At 48.0% G+C, this 16,538-nt stretch overlaps 1 protein-coding gene across 1 annotated transcript in view; it reads left to right on the top strand.

Annotated features, from left to right (window-relative positions):
* Positions 1 to 16,538, top strand: part of DNHD1 (dynein heavy chain domain 1) — a 337,397-nt gene that overhangs the window by 168,365 nt on the left and 152,494 nt on the right. Inside the window, exon 23 of the mRNA XM_069203282.1 lies at positions 13,268 to 13,418. Coding sequence (XP_069059383.1) covers positions 13,268 to 13,418 — 151 coding nt within the window. The remainder of the gene's footprint in view (positions 1 to 13,267; positions 13,419 to 16,538) is intronic.

Here is a 16,538-nt window from a genome sequence, read left to right as displayed (position 1 = left end):
CGGCGTCGGGGTCGCCTCCGAGACAGGCACCCCAGTATCCGGCTTTTCCCACCCCTGGAGCCGATAGTTCCACATTCTTGAATGCGATGTATGCCATCTTCCAACAGATGGCTCCAGGGGGTGCTCCGGCTGGGCCTTTGGCCTTTTCGTTGGGTGATCCTGCGCCTCTTCGGCCGGCACCCTTTATGCCCTTTCTCCCTTTTGGGAACGTGGGCTCGGCGCCAGTGTCGGCGCCGGTGGCCGCTCCGGTGGCTTCAGAGGGATTGGCCACGGGGATTTCCATCCCGTCGACGTCGGGATTTCGGCCTGTGACTCCGGTGGGTCCATCTGCTTCGACTGCTCTTCGACTTCGGCGGAGGCATTGTCGACTCCGCGTATTGAACAACGGCTTCATTCGAGGAGACGTGCTCTCTGTGTATTAGAGGAGCAGGAGTACCAACGAGCCCTGGAGGAAGGAGAGCTAGAGGACTCGGGTGATGGGCTGCGTGGTCTGGAGTCGGCCAGTGGGCTGGACACTTCCCCTGAGTGGGATCTTTCGTCCCCGGGAGAATACACTGAGGAGGCTGCTTCCTTTCATGCAGTGGTACGGAAGGCAGCTAGTTTTTTGGACCTGCCTTTGCCGGTGGTGGAGGCTAAACAAAACCTTCTAACAGAGGTGCTACATCCGGCCTCAGCTGCGGCGGAGCCTCTTTTGCCATTTAATGACGCTCTGCTGGATCCGGTGTTAGAGGTGTGGAAGAGGCCGGCATCTTCCCCAGCAGTTCACAGAGCCGTGGCCAGGAGGTATCGGGCGGCTCCGACTGACCCTGGTTTTCTGTCTAGGCACCCTACGCCGGAGAGCTTGGTGGTGCAGGCCTCCTGTTCATCCAAGTCAGCACCTGGTTCTTTCCCGACGGTGCCTGGGGACAGAGATTCAAAGAAACTAGAGGCGCAGTCCAAGAAGATTTTTTCGTCCTGCAGTCTGGCGTTGAAGGCCACCAACGCAACCTGTATCCTGGGGAGGTATATTCATGCTCTGATGGATGACATTTCCTCATCATTTACAGAGCTTCCCCAGTGTCTTTTGGATGTTGTTTCAAATGCCCAGGCTGCTGCGACCCAGATTATCCAGACGGGACTGGATACGACCGACTCGGTAGCCAGAGCAATGGGCACAACTGTGGTGGCAAGGAGACAGGCCTGGCTCCGTAACTCGGGCTTTTCTGCGGATGTACAGTCCACATTGTTGGATCTCCCGTTTGATGGGGACAAACTGTTTGGAGCCAAGGCTGATTCGGCCTTGGAACGTTTTAAGGAGAGCAGGGCCACGGCTAAGTCGTTAGGGCTCCAAGCTCCTTCTTCCACGGCCTCTTCCAGATTTTTCAGGAGGTTTCGTGGATTTGGGCGTGGCTCTTCCTCCTCTTCCTTTCGGGGAAGATATCAGCAACCTGCCTCTTCCCATCCCTATAGATCTTTTAGGGGGAGAGGTAGGGTCCACACCAGAGGAGCCTCTCAGCAGCACTCTGCCTCTTCCTCATCCTCTGGCGGGGTGCAGCAGGGGAAGCAGCTTTAGGCTCCCACCATTTCCCACTCACTCCTCTCCTGTAGGGGGAAGATTACAGCATTTTCTCACCAAATGGAAGACTGTTACAACGGACACTTGGGTTCTCAGTATTGTGGGAAAAGGCTACACCCTTCCCTTTCGGGAGTTCCCGCCCCTCATCCCGCCCCGCCCTTCTTATTGTTCAGAAGAACACCTCCTGTTGCTAGAACAGGAGGTACAAGCCCTCCTTTCAAAGGGCGCGGTGGAGTTGGTCCCAGAGCAGGAAAGGGGTCGAGGATGTTACTCAAGGTATTTCCTGATTCCCAAGAAGGATGGTCGTTTGAGACCAATCCTGGACCTGAGGATCTTGAATTGGTTCCTCAAGCAGGAAAAGTTCAAGATGCTGACCCTAGCACAGGTGCTTTTGGCGTTGAACAAGGAAGACTGGATGGTGTCTGTCGACTTGCAGGATGCTTACTTTCATATCCCTATACTCAAGTCACACAGGAAGTATCTCCGGTTTGTGGTGGGATCGCAGCACTATCAGTTTGCGGTCCTTCCGTTTGGTCTTACTTCAGCACCTCGAGTCTTCACGAAGGTGATGTCGGTGGTTGCGGCAGAACTCAGAAGGAAGGGGATAGCAGTATTCCCTTACTTGGACGACTGGTTGGTCAAAGCCAAGTCCCCGGAGCTTGTGTCGCATCATCTGCAGTCAACAACCCAGTTGTTGTTCGACCTGGGTTTTTCGGTGAACGAGCCCAAATCTCACCTAGAGCCCTCTCAGCGCCTCCTGTTCATAGGGGCAGTACTGGACACAACATTGGGTCGGGCCTTTCCTCCGCCTCAGCGGATTCAAGATATTCAGGATTTGGTTCCAATGTTTCGAAATGGAGCGGTAGTTCCAGTCCTCAAGGTCCTTCGTCTGCTCGGTCTGTTTGCCTCCTGCATTCTGTTGGTCACGCATGCTCGCTGGCACATGAGGGCTCTTCAGTGGTGCCTCCGAAGGCAGTGGTCTCAACACAAAGGGGATCTAGAGGGTACTGTCAAGATCTCCAGAGATGTTGCTGTGGATTTGAAGTGGTGGATTGCAAGCAACAATCTTTCACAAGGAAAGCCGTTCCAGCAGTCGCCACCAGTGGCCACAGTCATAACGGATGCTTCCACTCTAGGGTGGGGAGCTCATCTGGGGGATCTGGAGATCAAAGGTCTTTGGTCTCCAGAGGAACAGATGTTTCACATCAATCTGTTAGAGTTACGGGCTGTACGTCTGGCTCTCAAGGCCTTCCTCCCTTCCCTTCGTGTTCAGTCGGTACAGGTCCTAACGGACAATACTACCACGATGTGGTACATAAACAAGCAGGGAGGAGTGGGGTCGTACCTTCTCTGCAGAGAAGCTCTTCGACTATGGTCCTGGGCAAAGGACCATCAGATTTGCTTGATAGCAAACCATCTGGCCGGAGTCTTGAACGTGCGTGCGGACAGTCTCAGTCGCCAATTCTCGGCAGACCACGAGTGGCGTCTCCATCCAGATCAAGTCCGTTTAATCTTCCAGAGGTGGGGGTTTCCTCGGGTAGATCTGTTTGCCACTCGAGAGAACGCGCATTGTCCGTTATTCTGCAGCCTCCAGTATCCGATGCAGGGAGCGTTGGGGGACGCGTTTCAAATAACCTGGTGCGGCCAGTTGCTTTACGCGTTTCCTCCCATACCCTTGATTCCTCGAGTATTGAGGAAGATTCGCCAGGACCGGGCTCTAGTCATCCTAATAGCTCCGGATTGGCCAAGGAGGGTATGGTACTCCGACCTTCTCCAACTCTCAATGTGCCCTCCGCTCCGTCTCCCTTTCAGGGCAGACCTCCTCTCGCAGTCGCAGGGGCAGGTTCTACACCCCAACCTCCAGAGTCTGCACCTACATGCCTGGAGATTGAACGGGGCAACCTGAGTTCCTTCTCTCTCCCGCCTGAGGTAGTGGATGTTATATTAGCGGCCAGGCGACACTCCACTAAATCTATCTACGCTAATAGATGGTCTAAATTTGTTGCGTGGTGTGGAGAGAGGCAGATTGATCCTTTGCATGCTCATCTATCGGACGTTTTGTCTTTTGCTCTGTTTCTAGCGCAGAAAGGTTGTGCAGTGGCTACCATTAAGGGTTATTTATCGGCCTTGTCAGCCTTCATATGTCTTCCAGACCAACCATCTTTATTTAAATCCCCTATTGTTATCAGATTCTTGAAAGGTCTTCTAAATAAATATCCTCCAAAGCCATTCGTTATGCCGCAATGGGATTTGTCCTTGGTCCTGACTTTCCTTATGGGGTCCCCTTTTGAACCTATGCATTCTTGCCCCTTAAGGTATTTGGTTTTAAAAACAGTCTTCCTGATAGCTATAACATCAGCAAGGAGAGTGAGTGAGTTGCAGGCCTTATCAGTAAAGCCCCCTTATACAACTTTTTATGGGGATAAGGTGGTGTTGAGGACCAAGGCTGCTTTCCTCCCGAAGGTTGTTTCACCTTTCCATTTGGCTCAGGCAATTACTTTGTCCAAGTTCTATCCTCCGCCTCATCCTTCCAAAGAGGAAGAAAGACTGCACCGTCTGGACCCAAAGAGGGCGTTGAGCTTCTTTATTGATAGAACAAAGGATTTCAGGCTGGAGGATCAGCTGTTTATTGGATACGTGGGCAAGAGGAGAGGAAAGGCAGTCCACAAGAGAACACTATCCAGGTGGGTTGTTCTTTGCATTAAAATCTGTTACTCTTTGGCAAAGAAGGATCCTCCTGAGGGCATTAGAGCTCATTCCACCAGAGCTAAGTCGGCCACTTCGGCCTTGGCCAGAGGTGTTCCTGTGGTCGACATCTGCAAGGCCGCAACTTGGTCGTCCCTTCACACTTTTGCAAAACATTACTGTTTGGATTCTGAGGTTAGAAGGGACGGCCATTTTGCACGGTCAGTGCTGCAGGATTTCTTGGTTTGACCAATTAGGCACCCACCGCCAGGCGTGGTACTGCTTTGGGACTCTATTCATTAGGTGAGGAATCCACAGGTAGTTGTATCCATCAGAAGAACGAGTTACTTACCTTCGGTAACGACTTTTCTGGTGGATACATTAGCTACCTGTGGATTCCTCACGGTCCCACCCGCCTCCCCGTTGCCTTTCTGGTCTTACCAAGTAATCCTTGAGTACGCTCCTCTTGGTCTTTGAGGGTGCAATAGATGTTGTATATATTATATTTATATATATGTATATAGGTATATATCTTTGTGTATATACTTGATGTGTATATATATATTTTAAAAAGAGAGAGTTATATATATATATAAAAGATTTACAGTTATTCATGCAATGTTGTGTATTTTTACAATGTAATGGGATGTTGCCTTGCTCTTTCATTGCATTGCCTGGTTGTTCTCATGCACGTAAAAAATGATTGGTACTGACGTCCGCACGTCGTCGAGGACCTCTTATTGCCTGTATGACGTCAGGCGGCGTCGCGTGGGCTAGAGTGACGTCCTCGTCGACGTGCAGAGACTAGTAAGAAGATTTCCGTCGAATGCTGGCGCCATGGGAGTATTCATTAGGTGAGGAATCCACAGGTAGCTAATGTATCCACCAGAAAAGTCGTTACCGAAGGTAAGTAACTCGTTCGTCCTGCTGTCACTCATGACCTGCACTGCAGGAATCACCCAAAATATGTTTATATGGTCCATGTGCAAAGTAGACAGCATCACAAAAAGCAGGTGGCAGTCAACAGGACTGTTTTATGCTGCTCCCCCGTTGACTCATGCCAACTTCTTTAAATGAGTGTAGTCCCTGTCCCTCTAGGGGATAGGAGTTCCAATACCTAGAGTAAATCCTACCTCATTGACCTGCATTCCAAGCACCTGGTTTGGTGACATAATGTGGTAGTTATCACAGAACAGAGATAAGGTGAGGCGTTGACGAGATGTGAGCACATTTCTACAAACTATCTTTAAAAGTTGTCATTTTATCACTTATTATAATTGGCATTTGGACTGTTTTCTACCATCACTTATTTTCATTCCACTGCTAGCAATTTCTTATCAGCACAAACAAGTTCTACCGCAAGTGCATTTCAAATATCAGCTTCTCATGCTTTTCAACAATAATAGTATTTTTGAAAGAGGATCCTCCCAGAATGCACTTATTGAGGTTGCTAATTCTATACAGTACATTACAAAGTCCTTTATTCTTTGGTCACTCCTTAGTAATCATGCTGAGTGACTATGTGGAGAAACAATTATAGAGGTCTTCATCTGGACTACAGTCCTCAGTATATGCCAGCCTAATATGAAAAACATTTAAAACATTAAACTAATTAAAGATGGTCAAAAACAGAAACTATTTATGTTGTGTTACATTTGGCCTTTAGATGCTTACATTTTGTACACTGTATCTTTTCTTAAGTGCCACCTTTTAGTAGGAATTATGTGGTCCAGAAATTTGAATGAATAGAATTGCACATGTACTGGGTAACATACATCTTAATACCCATGCTTAATAGTCAGCCCCGTACCTGAGCAATGACAGAACAACTAAAAAAGAGAAGAATGTATTAAAGGCAAGTGCAGGAAATTTCCTAAGCAAGGAAAAGAGATAAAAAGGAAAAGTAGGGGGAAACACGAAGTGAAAGAAAACTCAAAAAACACAATAAGGTTGAGATATGGAGAGTGAGTGACAATACAGAACAATGGGCCAGAGCTAGACAGTTAAAACAGAAAATAATCTAGTAAAAGGGAAATAATGAAAAGAGAATAAACTGCAAACAACAAACATGGGAAAACGGATGAAAAATGAAAATAATAATGAGAAATACCCTGAATGTAATCTGCAGATCACTGCAAGGTCCAGCCTTTTTGAGATAGTTCAGTAGGTTAATGCCAACTGTAGAGATCCATCTGTTATCTGCAGGTTATAAGTAGTAACCCAAGTCAAAAAGCTCAGAGGGTAAGTACACCCATCACCGAGATCTGTGTGTAACTTGAAGGCCATGGATTTGCTCCGAGTGAGAAGGTTTAGCAAGTTCATACACCTAAGACAGAACTCTGTGTGTAAACTCGGTTCCAGGTATCAGGCCCAGCAAGATGGTCTTCCTCAAAGCAATGCACCAACACTAGTATTATTCTGTGACCAGTGATAAAACCTGTAAGCTTCCACATTTTCCTGATTTTAAATGTTAAATGTTATACTTCAGAAAAACATTTTTGGTTGGTGCTTCCAACTACACATCTTTCACCTGTGAATATTCCCTAGGCGTCAGCATGGATCTGAAAACGTCTGAGCAGTATTCCTGCAGGCTGGTAGGTGGCATCGTGTGGCTCCATGCTGAAGTCTTTCCTCTCTGGCAGTGACAGTGCACCCATCTCAACACCGTCATGCGTAATACCCCAGGTCCTGTCTGAACTCGATCCTGGAGACTGGATGTGGCATTGGACCTGCAGGTCACTCATTTCCACATCCATGCCCTGCAGGACCTCCGGCGCTATCTGCAGTTCATAGTAGGCTATGAACAGTTCAATTTGCCATGCTCCCTTTTGGCGTCACCACTGTCCCTCGGGTGTTCATGCACGTGACGGCAGTGGACACAGCACACTTGGAGGTCAGGGCTTCCAGTCTTCCCCCTATCTCAAAGGCTGGCTGGTGAAGGCTGGAATCACCCCACACATTCATCAACCATATCCAGATGAAAGTGAACCATATAACATCTTTAGGGTTTACTGTCAACATGACGAAGTCAAACCTGACTCCTTCGCAGATCCTTCCATTCGCCTGTGCTGTTCTGGATATGGCGCAGTTTTGTGACTTTTCCCCAGAGTGGAGAGTCCAGGACATTTGGTCTGTTATCCTGATGTTTCAGCCTCTGTCCTGGATCTCAGTGATATGGCTCTGAAGCTGCTGGGATTGTTAGCCTCCTCCATTCTGATGGTAAACTATGCCAGATAGCACAAAAGAGCGCTGCAGTGGGATCTGAAATCCCAGCGGTCACAGCCCCAGAGGAATCTGTTAGACTGCATCCAGACTTCAGAGCAGACTTCAAAACACCTGCAGCCGTGGCTGTTGGAATGCAATTGGGTCAATGGCAGACCTCTCTCCTTACCCTACTGTTAGACCTGCATCCTTGGCGGGGTTTCCCCTGTCTTTTTTGCCTCTGCTTCCTGTATATTTGACTGTGTGCTGGATTTAGTTTTTGCTAGTTTTGGTACTCAGGGCACTTTACCACTGTTGACCCGTACTAAAGTGCAAGTGCTCCCTGTGTAAATTTGAATTATGATTGGTTATCCCTGATTGGCATATTTCATTTACTAGTAAGTCCTTAGTTGAGTGCACTAGAGGTGCCCAGGGCCTGTTAATCAACTACTACTAGTGGGCCTGCAGCACTGATTATGCCACCCACATGAGTAGCCCTGTAACCATGTCATGCCACTGCAGTGTCTGTGTGGGCTGTTTTGCACTGCCATTTTAACCTGGCAAGTTTACCCACTTGCCAGGCCCAAACCTTCCCTTTTTCTACATGCAAGTCACTCCTAAGGTATGCCCTAGGTAGCCCCAGGGTCAGCGTGCAGTGTATTTTAGAAGTAGGATGTGTTTTACATGTCCTGATAGTAAAATACTGCCAACTTCGGTTTTCACTATTGCAAGGCCCATCTCTCCTATAGGTTAACCTAGGGATTGCCTTTAAATATCTTTTAAGTGCAGGTTCCCATTGGGAGCAGATAGAGATGTGGAGTTGGGGTCTCTGAACTCACAATTTAAAAATACATCTTTTGGTAAAATTGTTTTTTGGATTGTCTGTTTGAAAAGACCACTTTTAGAAAGTGGGCATTTTCTTGCTTAACCATTCTGTGCCTCTGCTTGGCTGCTGAGTACACGTCTGGGTCAGAGTGATATTTAGTCTGTTTGTGAATTCACTCTAGACAGTGACACAAAGTGAGCTGAGGTGTGTCCTGCATATCCTGATCAGTCATCCTGGGCTAGAGTGGGAGGGAGGAGCTGACACCTGCACTTGAAAGGGCTGTGCCTGGCCTCACACAATACAGACTCCAACCCCCTAGAGTGTGTCTGGGGCAGGGCAAGGAAGAGGCAGGATCTTGTGCACTATAAAGACTTTCCTTTGAAGTTTGCCTACTTCAAAGGAAGAAATGAGTATAAGTATTGGACTGCTGACCCCACAGCTTCAGACCACTTCTGGATCAAGAGGAACCTCTGCCAAAGAGAGGAGCTGTGAGGAAGAGTACTGTCCCTTTACTATGTGTGCTTTGTTGGGCTGGCCTGCAGTTGCTGCTTCTGCCTGAGAGAGGACAAAGACTGGACTTTGGTGTGTATCCTGCTTGTGAGGTTTCTACAAGGGCTTGGGCTGAGCTTGCCTCCTGTTAATAAGCCTCAGGGATTTCAAAGACTTCATCTGCCAGCACCTGGGCTCTTTCGCTGAGACCTACTGACTTGCCAAGTGGTGCCACGTTCACTCCCTGGGCCAGTGGAAGGAGAAGCAAGCAGAACCAGAGTGAAAATCCACACAGCGGAGCTCAGCGACAGAAAAATCGATGCAGCGCCTGCACCGTGGCTGAAAAATAGACACAGCACAGGTGAAATCGACCCATCGCCAGCTCAGCGTGGGTTCATCGCTGCCGTACGTCCGGATTTTCCACTCATCGTCCCTAGGCGTCAAAATCTTCAACATCACTGCACGGACCTGAGGCTGCTTGTCCAGAAACTGACCCGTCCCTTCCCTGCAAGGAAAGAATCAACACATTGCTTACCCGGTGGAGAAAGAATCGACGCACAGCCTCACTTGCGAGTAAGGAATCGACGCATCGCTTGCTTTTCTGATGCACGCTCCCCTGTGCGGCTTTATTTTTGACACTTACCAGGTACTTTGTGCTAAAACAACGCATCCATTGATTCTTATGGATTAAGACTCTTTTTACTTTAAAATTCATATCTTTGCTTGTGTATGTTGGATTTTTTTCATTTTGGGCTTGTTTGATTAAAATAAATATTGGCTGTTTTTCTAAATTGGTGTGGAGTTATTTTGTGGTGTTTTCACTGTGTTATTGTGTGTGTTTGTGCAAATACTTTACACATTTCCCCTGAGATAAGCCTGACTAGTCGTGCCAAGCTACCACAGGGGTGAGTAGGGGTTATCCAAGCTGTGTATCTCCTTTACCCTGACTAGAGTGAGGGTCCCTACTTGGACAGGGTGCAAACTGACTGCTAGCTAGAGACCCCATTTCTAACACTTACCCAGACTTGACAGTGGTGACAGATGCATCATTTCTGGGTTGGGGTGACCATCTGGGAGAGGTGGAGAACAGAGGACTCTGATTTTGAGTGGAGGCCCACCTCCACATCTGTCTGGTGGGGTTGCGGGCTTATTCGCTTTTCACAGAAGTCCTTCCTACCCACCATCAGAGGAAGGCTGGTCCAGATACTTATGAACAACATCACTGCTACATGCTGGGCAGAATTCAATCTTGAGTCCTGCTTCTAGAGGCTTTACTCCTCTAGAAGTGACAAGATATTTGAATGCTAGGGTGAACAAACTCAGTCATCAGTACTTAGTGGATCATAAATAGTAGTTACATCTGGAGGTCATGCAGCAAATCTTCCAAGAGTGGGGAAAACACTGGCTCAATCTTTTGCCACTGCCAAGAACATGCAGTCCCAGTACTTTTGTGGGCTTGAATTCACAAGAAGACTCTCCCTTGGAGTTCTATTTAACTGTGGTGGAGCTTGGGACTCCTACATGCCTTTCTGCTCCTACCAATTCTGCCCGAAGCTCTGAAGAAGATCAGGAACGACTGGCCCAAAGTCATCCTAAAGGCACTGGATTGGACATGGAGAGTGTGGTATCCAGAACGCCTGAGCACCTGTTCCCTGATAACGCTGCAATTTCAGGAGGATCTTCCGTTTGAGCAGCAGGGCAGGATATTGCACCCAGGCCCTCACAATTATCATCTCCATGCCTGGAGATTGAGTGGCGACAGTTGCCTGCATTTGATTTTCCTCCTTAACAAGTTGCTTACCTTCGGTCACTCTCTATTAGATACTCTATCCAAGCACAGATTTCTCACTGATCCAACCCAGCTCCTGTTCTGTGAACTGGACTCTTTTCCCATTTAAAAAGGTCCCAGTCTGGAGGTACCCTGAAACCGGTCCCAGGATGCTTGTTTCTGGTCCAGGGAGGACCTAGCATGGCAGTTCGGGCTGGACTGTTCCCATGGGGAACAGGTGCGAGACTGATTTGCATATGGCTGGATCCAAACTGGGGTGGCATGGTGAGAAAAAGAACGATGGATTAAACCCAGATCTGTGACTGGGAGTGAGAGGTTGGAAAGTTTCAGGACTCCGTCCATCATCCTTTTGTGTTGCTAAAGTTGCCCTAAGTGGGAAGGGTATGCCCAGATGTGGGTCCCTTGCTCACTGTGCCACTGGATTCAAGCTAGCCTGGCTTATGAAGGGTGATACCCTGACGCTGGTCCCAGGATGCTTGTTTCCCGTCCAGGGAGGACCTGGCCTGGTAGTTCGGACTGGACTGTATCCATTGGGATCAGGGTCAAGACTGATTTGCATATTGCTGGGTCCAAACTGGGGCGGCATGGTGAGCAAAAGAACGATGGATTAAACCAAGATCTGTGACTGGGGGTGAGTGGTTGAAAAGTTTCAGCACTCCATCCATCATCCTTATGTGTTGCCCCAGTCTGGAGATCGTCACACTAGTCATGCCAATCTTCCAATAGGTCCTGCATTTGAGTGTGTTGACAGCCTCGAAAGCAACTGATATCAGCTTGCACGGGTGGCACTTATAGGCAACTCTGCTTATCACTTATGGAGTGCAATGACATCTGCATGGAGATGCACAACACCACCTACAGACACATAGGAATACTGCTTTAGAGTTTTCCTGATCCAATCTGACACCTGGGGAATATTTACAAGGTGAGGAATTTGCAGTCAGATAGAATATCAACCTGAAAGAGTGTTACCAAAGGTAAGTAACTTGTTTGTTTAGTTATTAATTAATGTATTTAGAATGACTGTACACAGCACACTTTAGAATTACTTTGCCACTGAACTGAGCAACCTTTAGCGTAACTATGCCACTAATCTGAGCACACTTTAGAGTGACTGCCACTGAACTGAATAGACGTTACAATGACCATGTCACTGAACTTTGTACAGTTTACAGTGACTGTGCCACTAAACTAAGCACACTTTCGAATGACTATACAACCATACAACTCAACTGAGCACCCTTTCGAATGACTATACAGCCATACAACTCAACTGAGCACCCTTTCAAATGACTATACAACCATACAACTCAACTGAGCACCCTTTCGAATGACTATACAACCATACAACTCAACTGAGTACCCTTTCGAATGACTTTACAACTCAACTGAGCACCCTTTCGAATGACTACACAACCATACATCTCAACTGAAAATAACTATACAACCATACAACTCAACTGAGCACCCTTTTGAATGACTATACAGCCATTCAACTCAACCTAGCACACTTTCGAATGACTATACAACAATACAACTCAACTGAGCACACTTTCGAATGACTACACAACCATACAACTCAACTGAACACACTTTCGAATGACTATACAGCCATACAACTCAACTGAGCACCCTTTCAAATGACTATACAACCATACAACTCAACTGAGCACCCTTTCGAATGACTATACAACCATACAACTCAACTGAGTACCCTTTCGAATGACTATACAACTCAACTGAGCACCCTTTCGAATGACTACACAACCATACATCTCAACTGAAAATAACTATACAACCATACAACTCAACTGAGCACCCTTTTGAATGACTATACAGCCATTCAACTCAACCTAGCACACTTTCGAATGACTATACAACAATACAACTCAACTGAGCACACTTTCGAATGACTACACAACCATACAACTCAACTGAACACACTTTCGAATGACTATACAACCATACAACTCAACTGAGCACACTTTCGAATGACTATACAACCATACAACTCAACTGAGCACACTTTCGAATGACTATACAATCATACAACTCAACTGAGCACACTTTTAAATGACTGTACAACCATACAACTCAACTGAGCACATTTTCGAATGACTACACAACCATACAACTCAACTGAGCACACTTTAGAATGACTACACAACCATACAACTCAACTGAGCACACTTTCGAATGACTATACAACCATACAACTCAACTGAGCACACTTTCGAATGACTACACAACCATACAACTCAACTGAGCACACTTTTGAATGACTATACAGCCATACAACTCAACTGAAAATATCTATACAACCATACAACGCAACTGAGCACCCTTTCGAATGACTATACAGCCATACAACTCAACCTAGCACACTTTCGAATGACTATACAACCATACAACTCAACTGAGCACACTTTCGAATGACTACACAACCATGCAACTCAACTGAGCATACTTTCGAATGACTATACAACCATACAACTCAACTGAGCACACTTTCGAATGACTGTGCCACTAATCTGAGAACACTTTAGAATGACTGCATCACAGAACTATGCACATTTTAGCATGACTGTAGCACTACTGTGGAGAACCACAAGTAGTAACAGTTGAAGAGCATGCATTCTGAAGACTGTACGTTGAGCTGAGTGCGTGAATTGTCAAGTCTGCTGAGATGTCAATGGCTAAATGTTTTATTTATCTGTTGAAGGTCATGATTTAAACGCTAGTGCCACTGGCTCCATTTTTACGGAGCAGAGACACCGACTGGAGGAACTCATACCTGCTGAAAATGACAAGGTGGCTCAGAATAGCTTTGTGTATGCCTACATCTGGGGATTTGGTGGTCACTTGCATCCGAGGTAAGAATATGGGGAGGCCTTGTGAGGGAGTGGGGCGAGGGGTACTTCCGACTAATGTCTCTTATAACTAACTAGGTGTTGAAATGCAGGTGGACTCCTGCGGGTCCCTATGATACCACAGGCTCCTCACTTCCAGAATCTATGTCATTGTCTCTGCAGACAAGATCTTGTTGCTGTCAGATTGTCACAAGCATCATGACTAATACTTCAACAAGCTCTTCTTGGAAACCTCTCTGTGCTACTGCCTTGTCACTAGTACATGCTTGTAAACTGCCAGGTTCCTTTGCCCTGATCCTGGCCTCTAACTCAACCTTAAACCTCTCCCTACTCCTTGCCCTCACACTACTCCTTGCCCTCACACTACTCCTTACCCTCCCCCTTACCTTCACACTACTCCTTACCCTCCCCCTACTCCTTACCCTCACACTACTCCTTACCCTCCCCCTTACCTTCACACTACTCCTTACCCTCCCCCTACTCTTTACCCTCCCCCTTACCTTCACACTACTCCTTACCCTCCCCCTTACCTTCACACTACTCCTTACCCTCCCCCTTACCTTCACACTACTCCTTACTATTGACCTAGCCTCTACTCTCACCCTGACTCTAACTAATGCTTTCCCCCTTTGACGTAGCCTCTCTCTCATCCTTTCCCTCATTCAAATATTGGGATTTGCCAATGCCCCAGCCTTCAACCTGTTCCTTACCTTAATGTTTCCCCTACCCTTACATTAATCCATACCCTTACACTAAAACTAAACCTCACCCTCACAGTACGCTTGCCGGCACACAACCCTTCCCTTCAGACTCACTCTTACAACTGTACTTGCCTTGTTGCTGGATTGACAATGAAAAAGTTATTGAGGTCAGCATAAATGACATTGCAAAGTGGAAGAGTTAAAAGGATCTATCAAGCTGTTGGAGTTGAAATTAAGAGGGCCACCCTCACAGTAAACTCCTTTGCCCCTAAAGTAAGAGGGCAATAAAGGGCCTGACCTTGGGAGGATGAAGAGCCCTGTGTGAACCATGCCCTGGAAGGGCCCTAGGACGATTGACATTCAAGCGACCCTCAGACAGGTATAGTTCCAGGAGGAACCTGGAGCCTCAAGGTACGTTTGAAGTGTTGATGATCAGGGTGTCCTGCATTTCACACGATTTCTCCCACCTAACTGCATTCTTCATAGATGCAGAAGCCAAATGATCCACTGGCAAGAGTTACAGGCAACTTTCCCAACATTCATCCACCATGGGATGCAGGAGATACAAGAGTAAATCAGCGCTAACCTCCCACCACCCACGTGGTGAAACAACCCAGCACCCCATCAGGTTTCCCCTCTAAAAGTCAGCCTCCTCAATTTAAATAGTGTTTCTAGGCACTCCACCTAGAAGTTCCACTCCACCAGCATGACAGGCACTCAAGCAAGAGGCTCCCAAGGCAGCGGACATTCGAGTCTTAACCTGGCAAAACAGGCCCAAGCCACCAGGTACCTGGCAACGAGAGAGAGTTGCCCCACCTGCACAACTGTTATTCACCTATTACCAGTGCTGGTGGTAGCCAGGGCTCAACCCCTGAATGTCAATAGCGGCCCAGCTTAGGCAGTACCACTGAATCATGCCAGCAGGATGGGGTTTCCCCCTCCCTAGTGGGGGTCACAGAGAGGAGAAGACCTGGGTTCCCCCACATCATCAAAGCGACTCATCTGCCTCCAGTATATGTGTAAAAACTCAAGCGGTGGGAGCAGCTTCTCTTCCCACCCCTCAAAGCAGTTCACACTGGCTTGAAAGGGGCACAGCATCTCCACCAGAGGAGCCAGGGTTCAATCGTGGCCCCAGCTCCTTATCATCCAGGCTGCCCTCCTGCCGAAGACAGGTAACTTCAATATACTCTGTTAAATCTTGAATTGCTGCTGATGCAGGGTGCTCAGGAACAGGGCTGTCGAACGGGCACTGGGGTCCCAGTCTGCTCCAAGACAACAGAAGGGGGAGGTGGGCTGATGCATGGGCAGCCCACAAAATTGTTGTGTCGGGCTGCTGCATGAATGTGCTGGGAGGAGAAGGGCACAGTATGCGTGCAGGCCTGGACCGCCAGGCGGCATCCAGAACAAGCACCATGTGAATCCATCCACTCCGGTCAGACCAAGTTGCCAGGCTCTTTGCTCTGCTGGGTGGCCTCCACAAGATGGAGACCCTCTAGTCAGACAGTCAGGCTGGGAGAAGCATTTTGCTTGAAACAACAACCAAAGTTGGCCAATCAGTCATCCCTCAATGGGCAAACTGTGCCTAATCAGAGAACAGTTCTGGCTAAACCACTCCGAGCAGGCCGCCCTGCATGTGGATGTCAAGAGAACAGCCAGATGACGAGGGCTCCCTTGTAGCTTGTCCCTATTAATACGAAGGAAGGATACCTGCTATTCTTTTAATCTGCGCACAAAGAAAGAGAGAGGGGGACATTTGAGAAAATGTTTCCGACCTCCTGGAGCCCTCGCTGGGCTTGAAGAGTGAAATGAGCCCTCATCAGGACTTCCAGGGCATCCTGACCATGTGGGGCATTATTTATTCCTATGGCATGCACAACCAGATGACTGGGCTAAGAGCAACCAATTGACCGGGCTTGAAGGATGAAATCTAGTTGCACTATGTCTTGAAAACCTGTTTCTGCTCTCCATTGGAGGTGCCAAGGACACCCTGAATTCAGGTTCTCAATGTCGGCTGGGCCTCAGGCATGGATCTTTCAGCGGGCCTCACGGAGCTTTGACCCTGGGCCCGGTCAGAGTGTTTTTATCCCAGCCAAGAAGTGGAGCCCTGTCCGGGTCTGTGGGTCCCTGTCCCCAGCACTTTGCAATATGGCAGGCTGGGGAAGGGAGCCTACAGGCCTGCTGGAGCTCTGGCCTGGGGCCTGGTCAGAGCTTCTTAACCAGGTGACAGGGGAAGCACTGCTGGCTTTGCAGGATTCTGTCCCGGCACTTTGGGACATGGCGGGCCTGAGAAGAGCCTATGGCCGGGAGCTCCCACCCCCAGACCTGCCAGAACTCTTACCCGGGGCCCACTAAGAGCAACTTCTCCCTGGCAGGCAAGGGAGACTGTTCAGTCCTCCAGGACCCTGTCCCTGTGGAAAGCAGC

The sequence above is a fragment of the Pleurodeles waltl genome, chromosome 8 (assembly GCF_031143425.1).
Source record: "Pleurodeles waltl isolate 20211129_DDA chromosome 8, aPleWal1.hap1.20221129, whole genome shotgun sequence".
NCBI lineage: Eukaryota > Metazoa > Chordata > Amphibia > Caudata > Salamandridae > Pleurodeles > Pleurodeles waltl.
The sequence above is the reverse complement of the archived record's forward strand: the minus strand, read 5'-3'. Positions and strand labels throughout refer to the sequence as shown.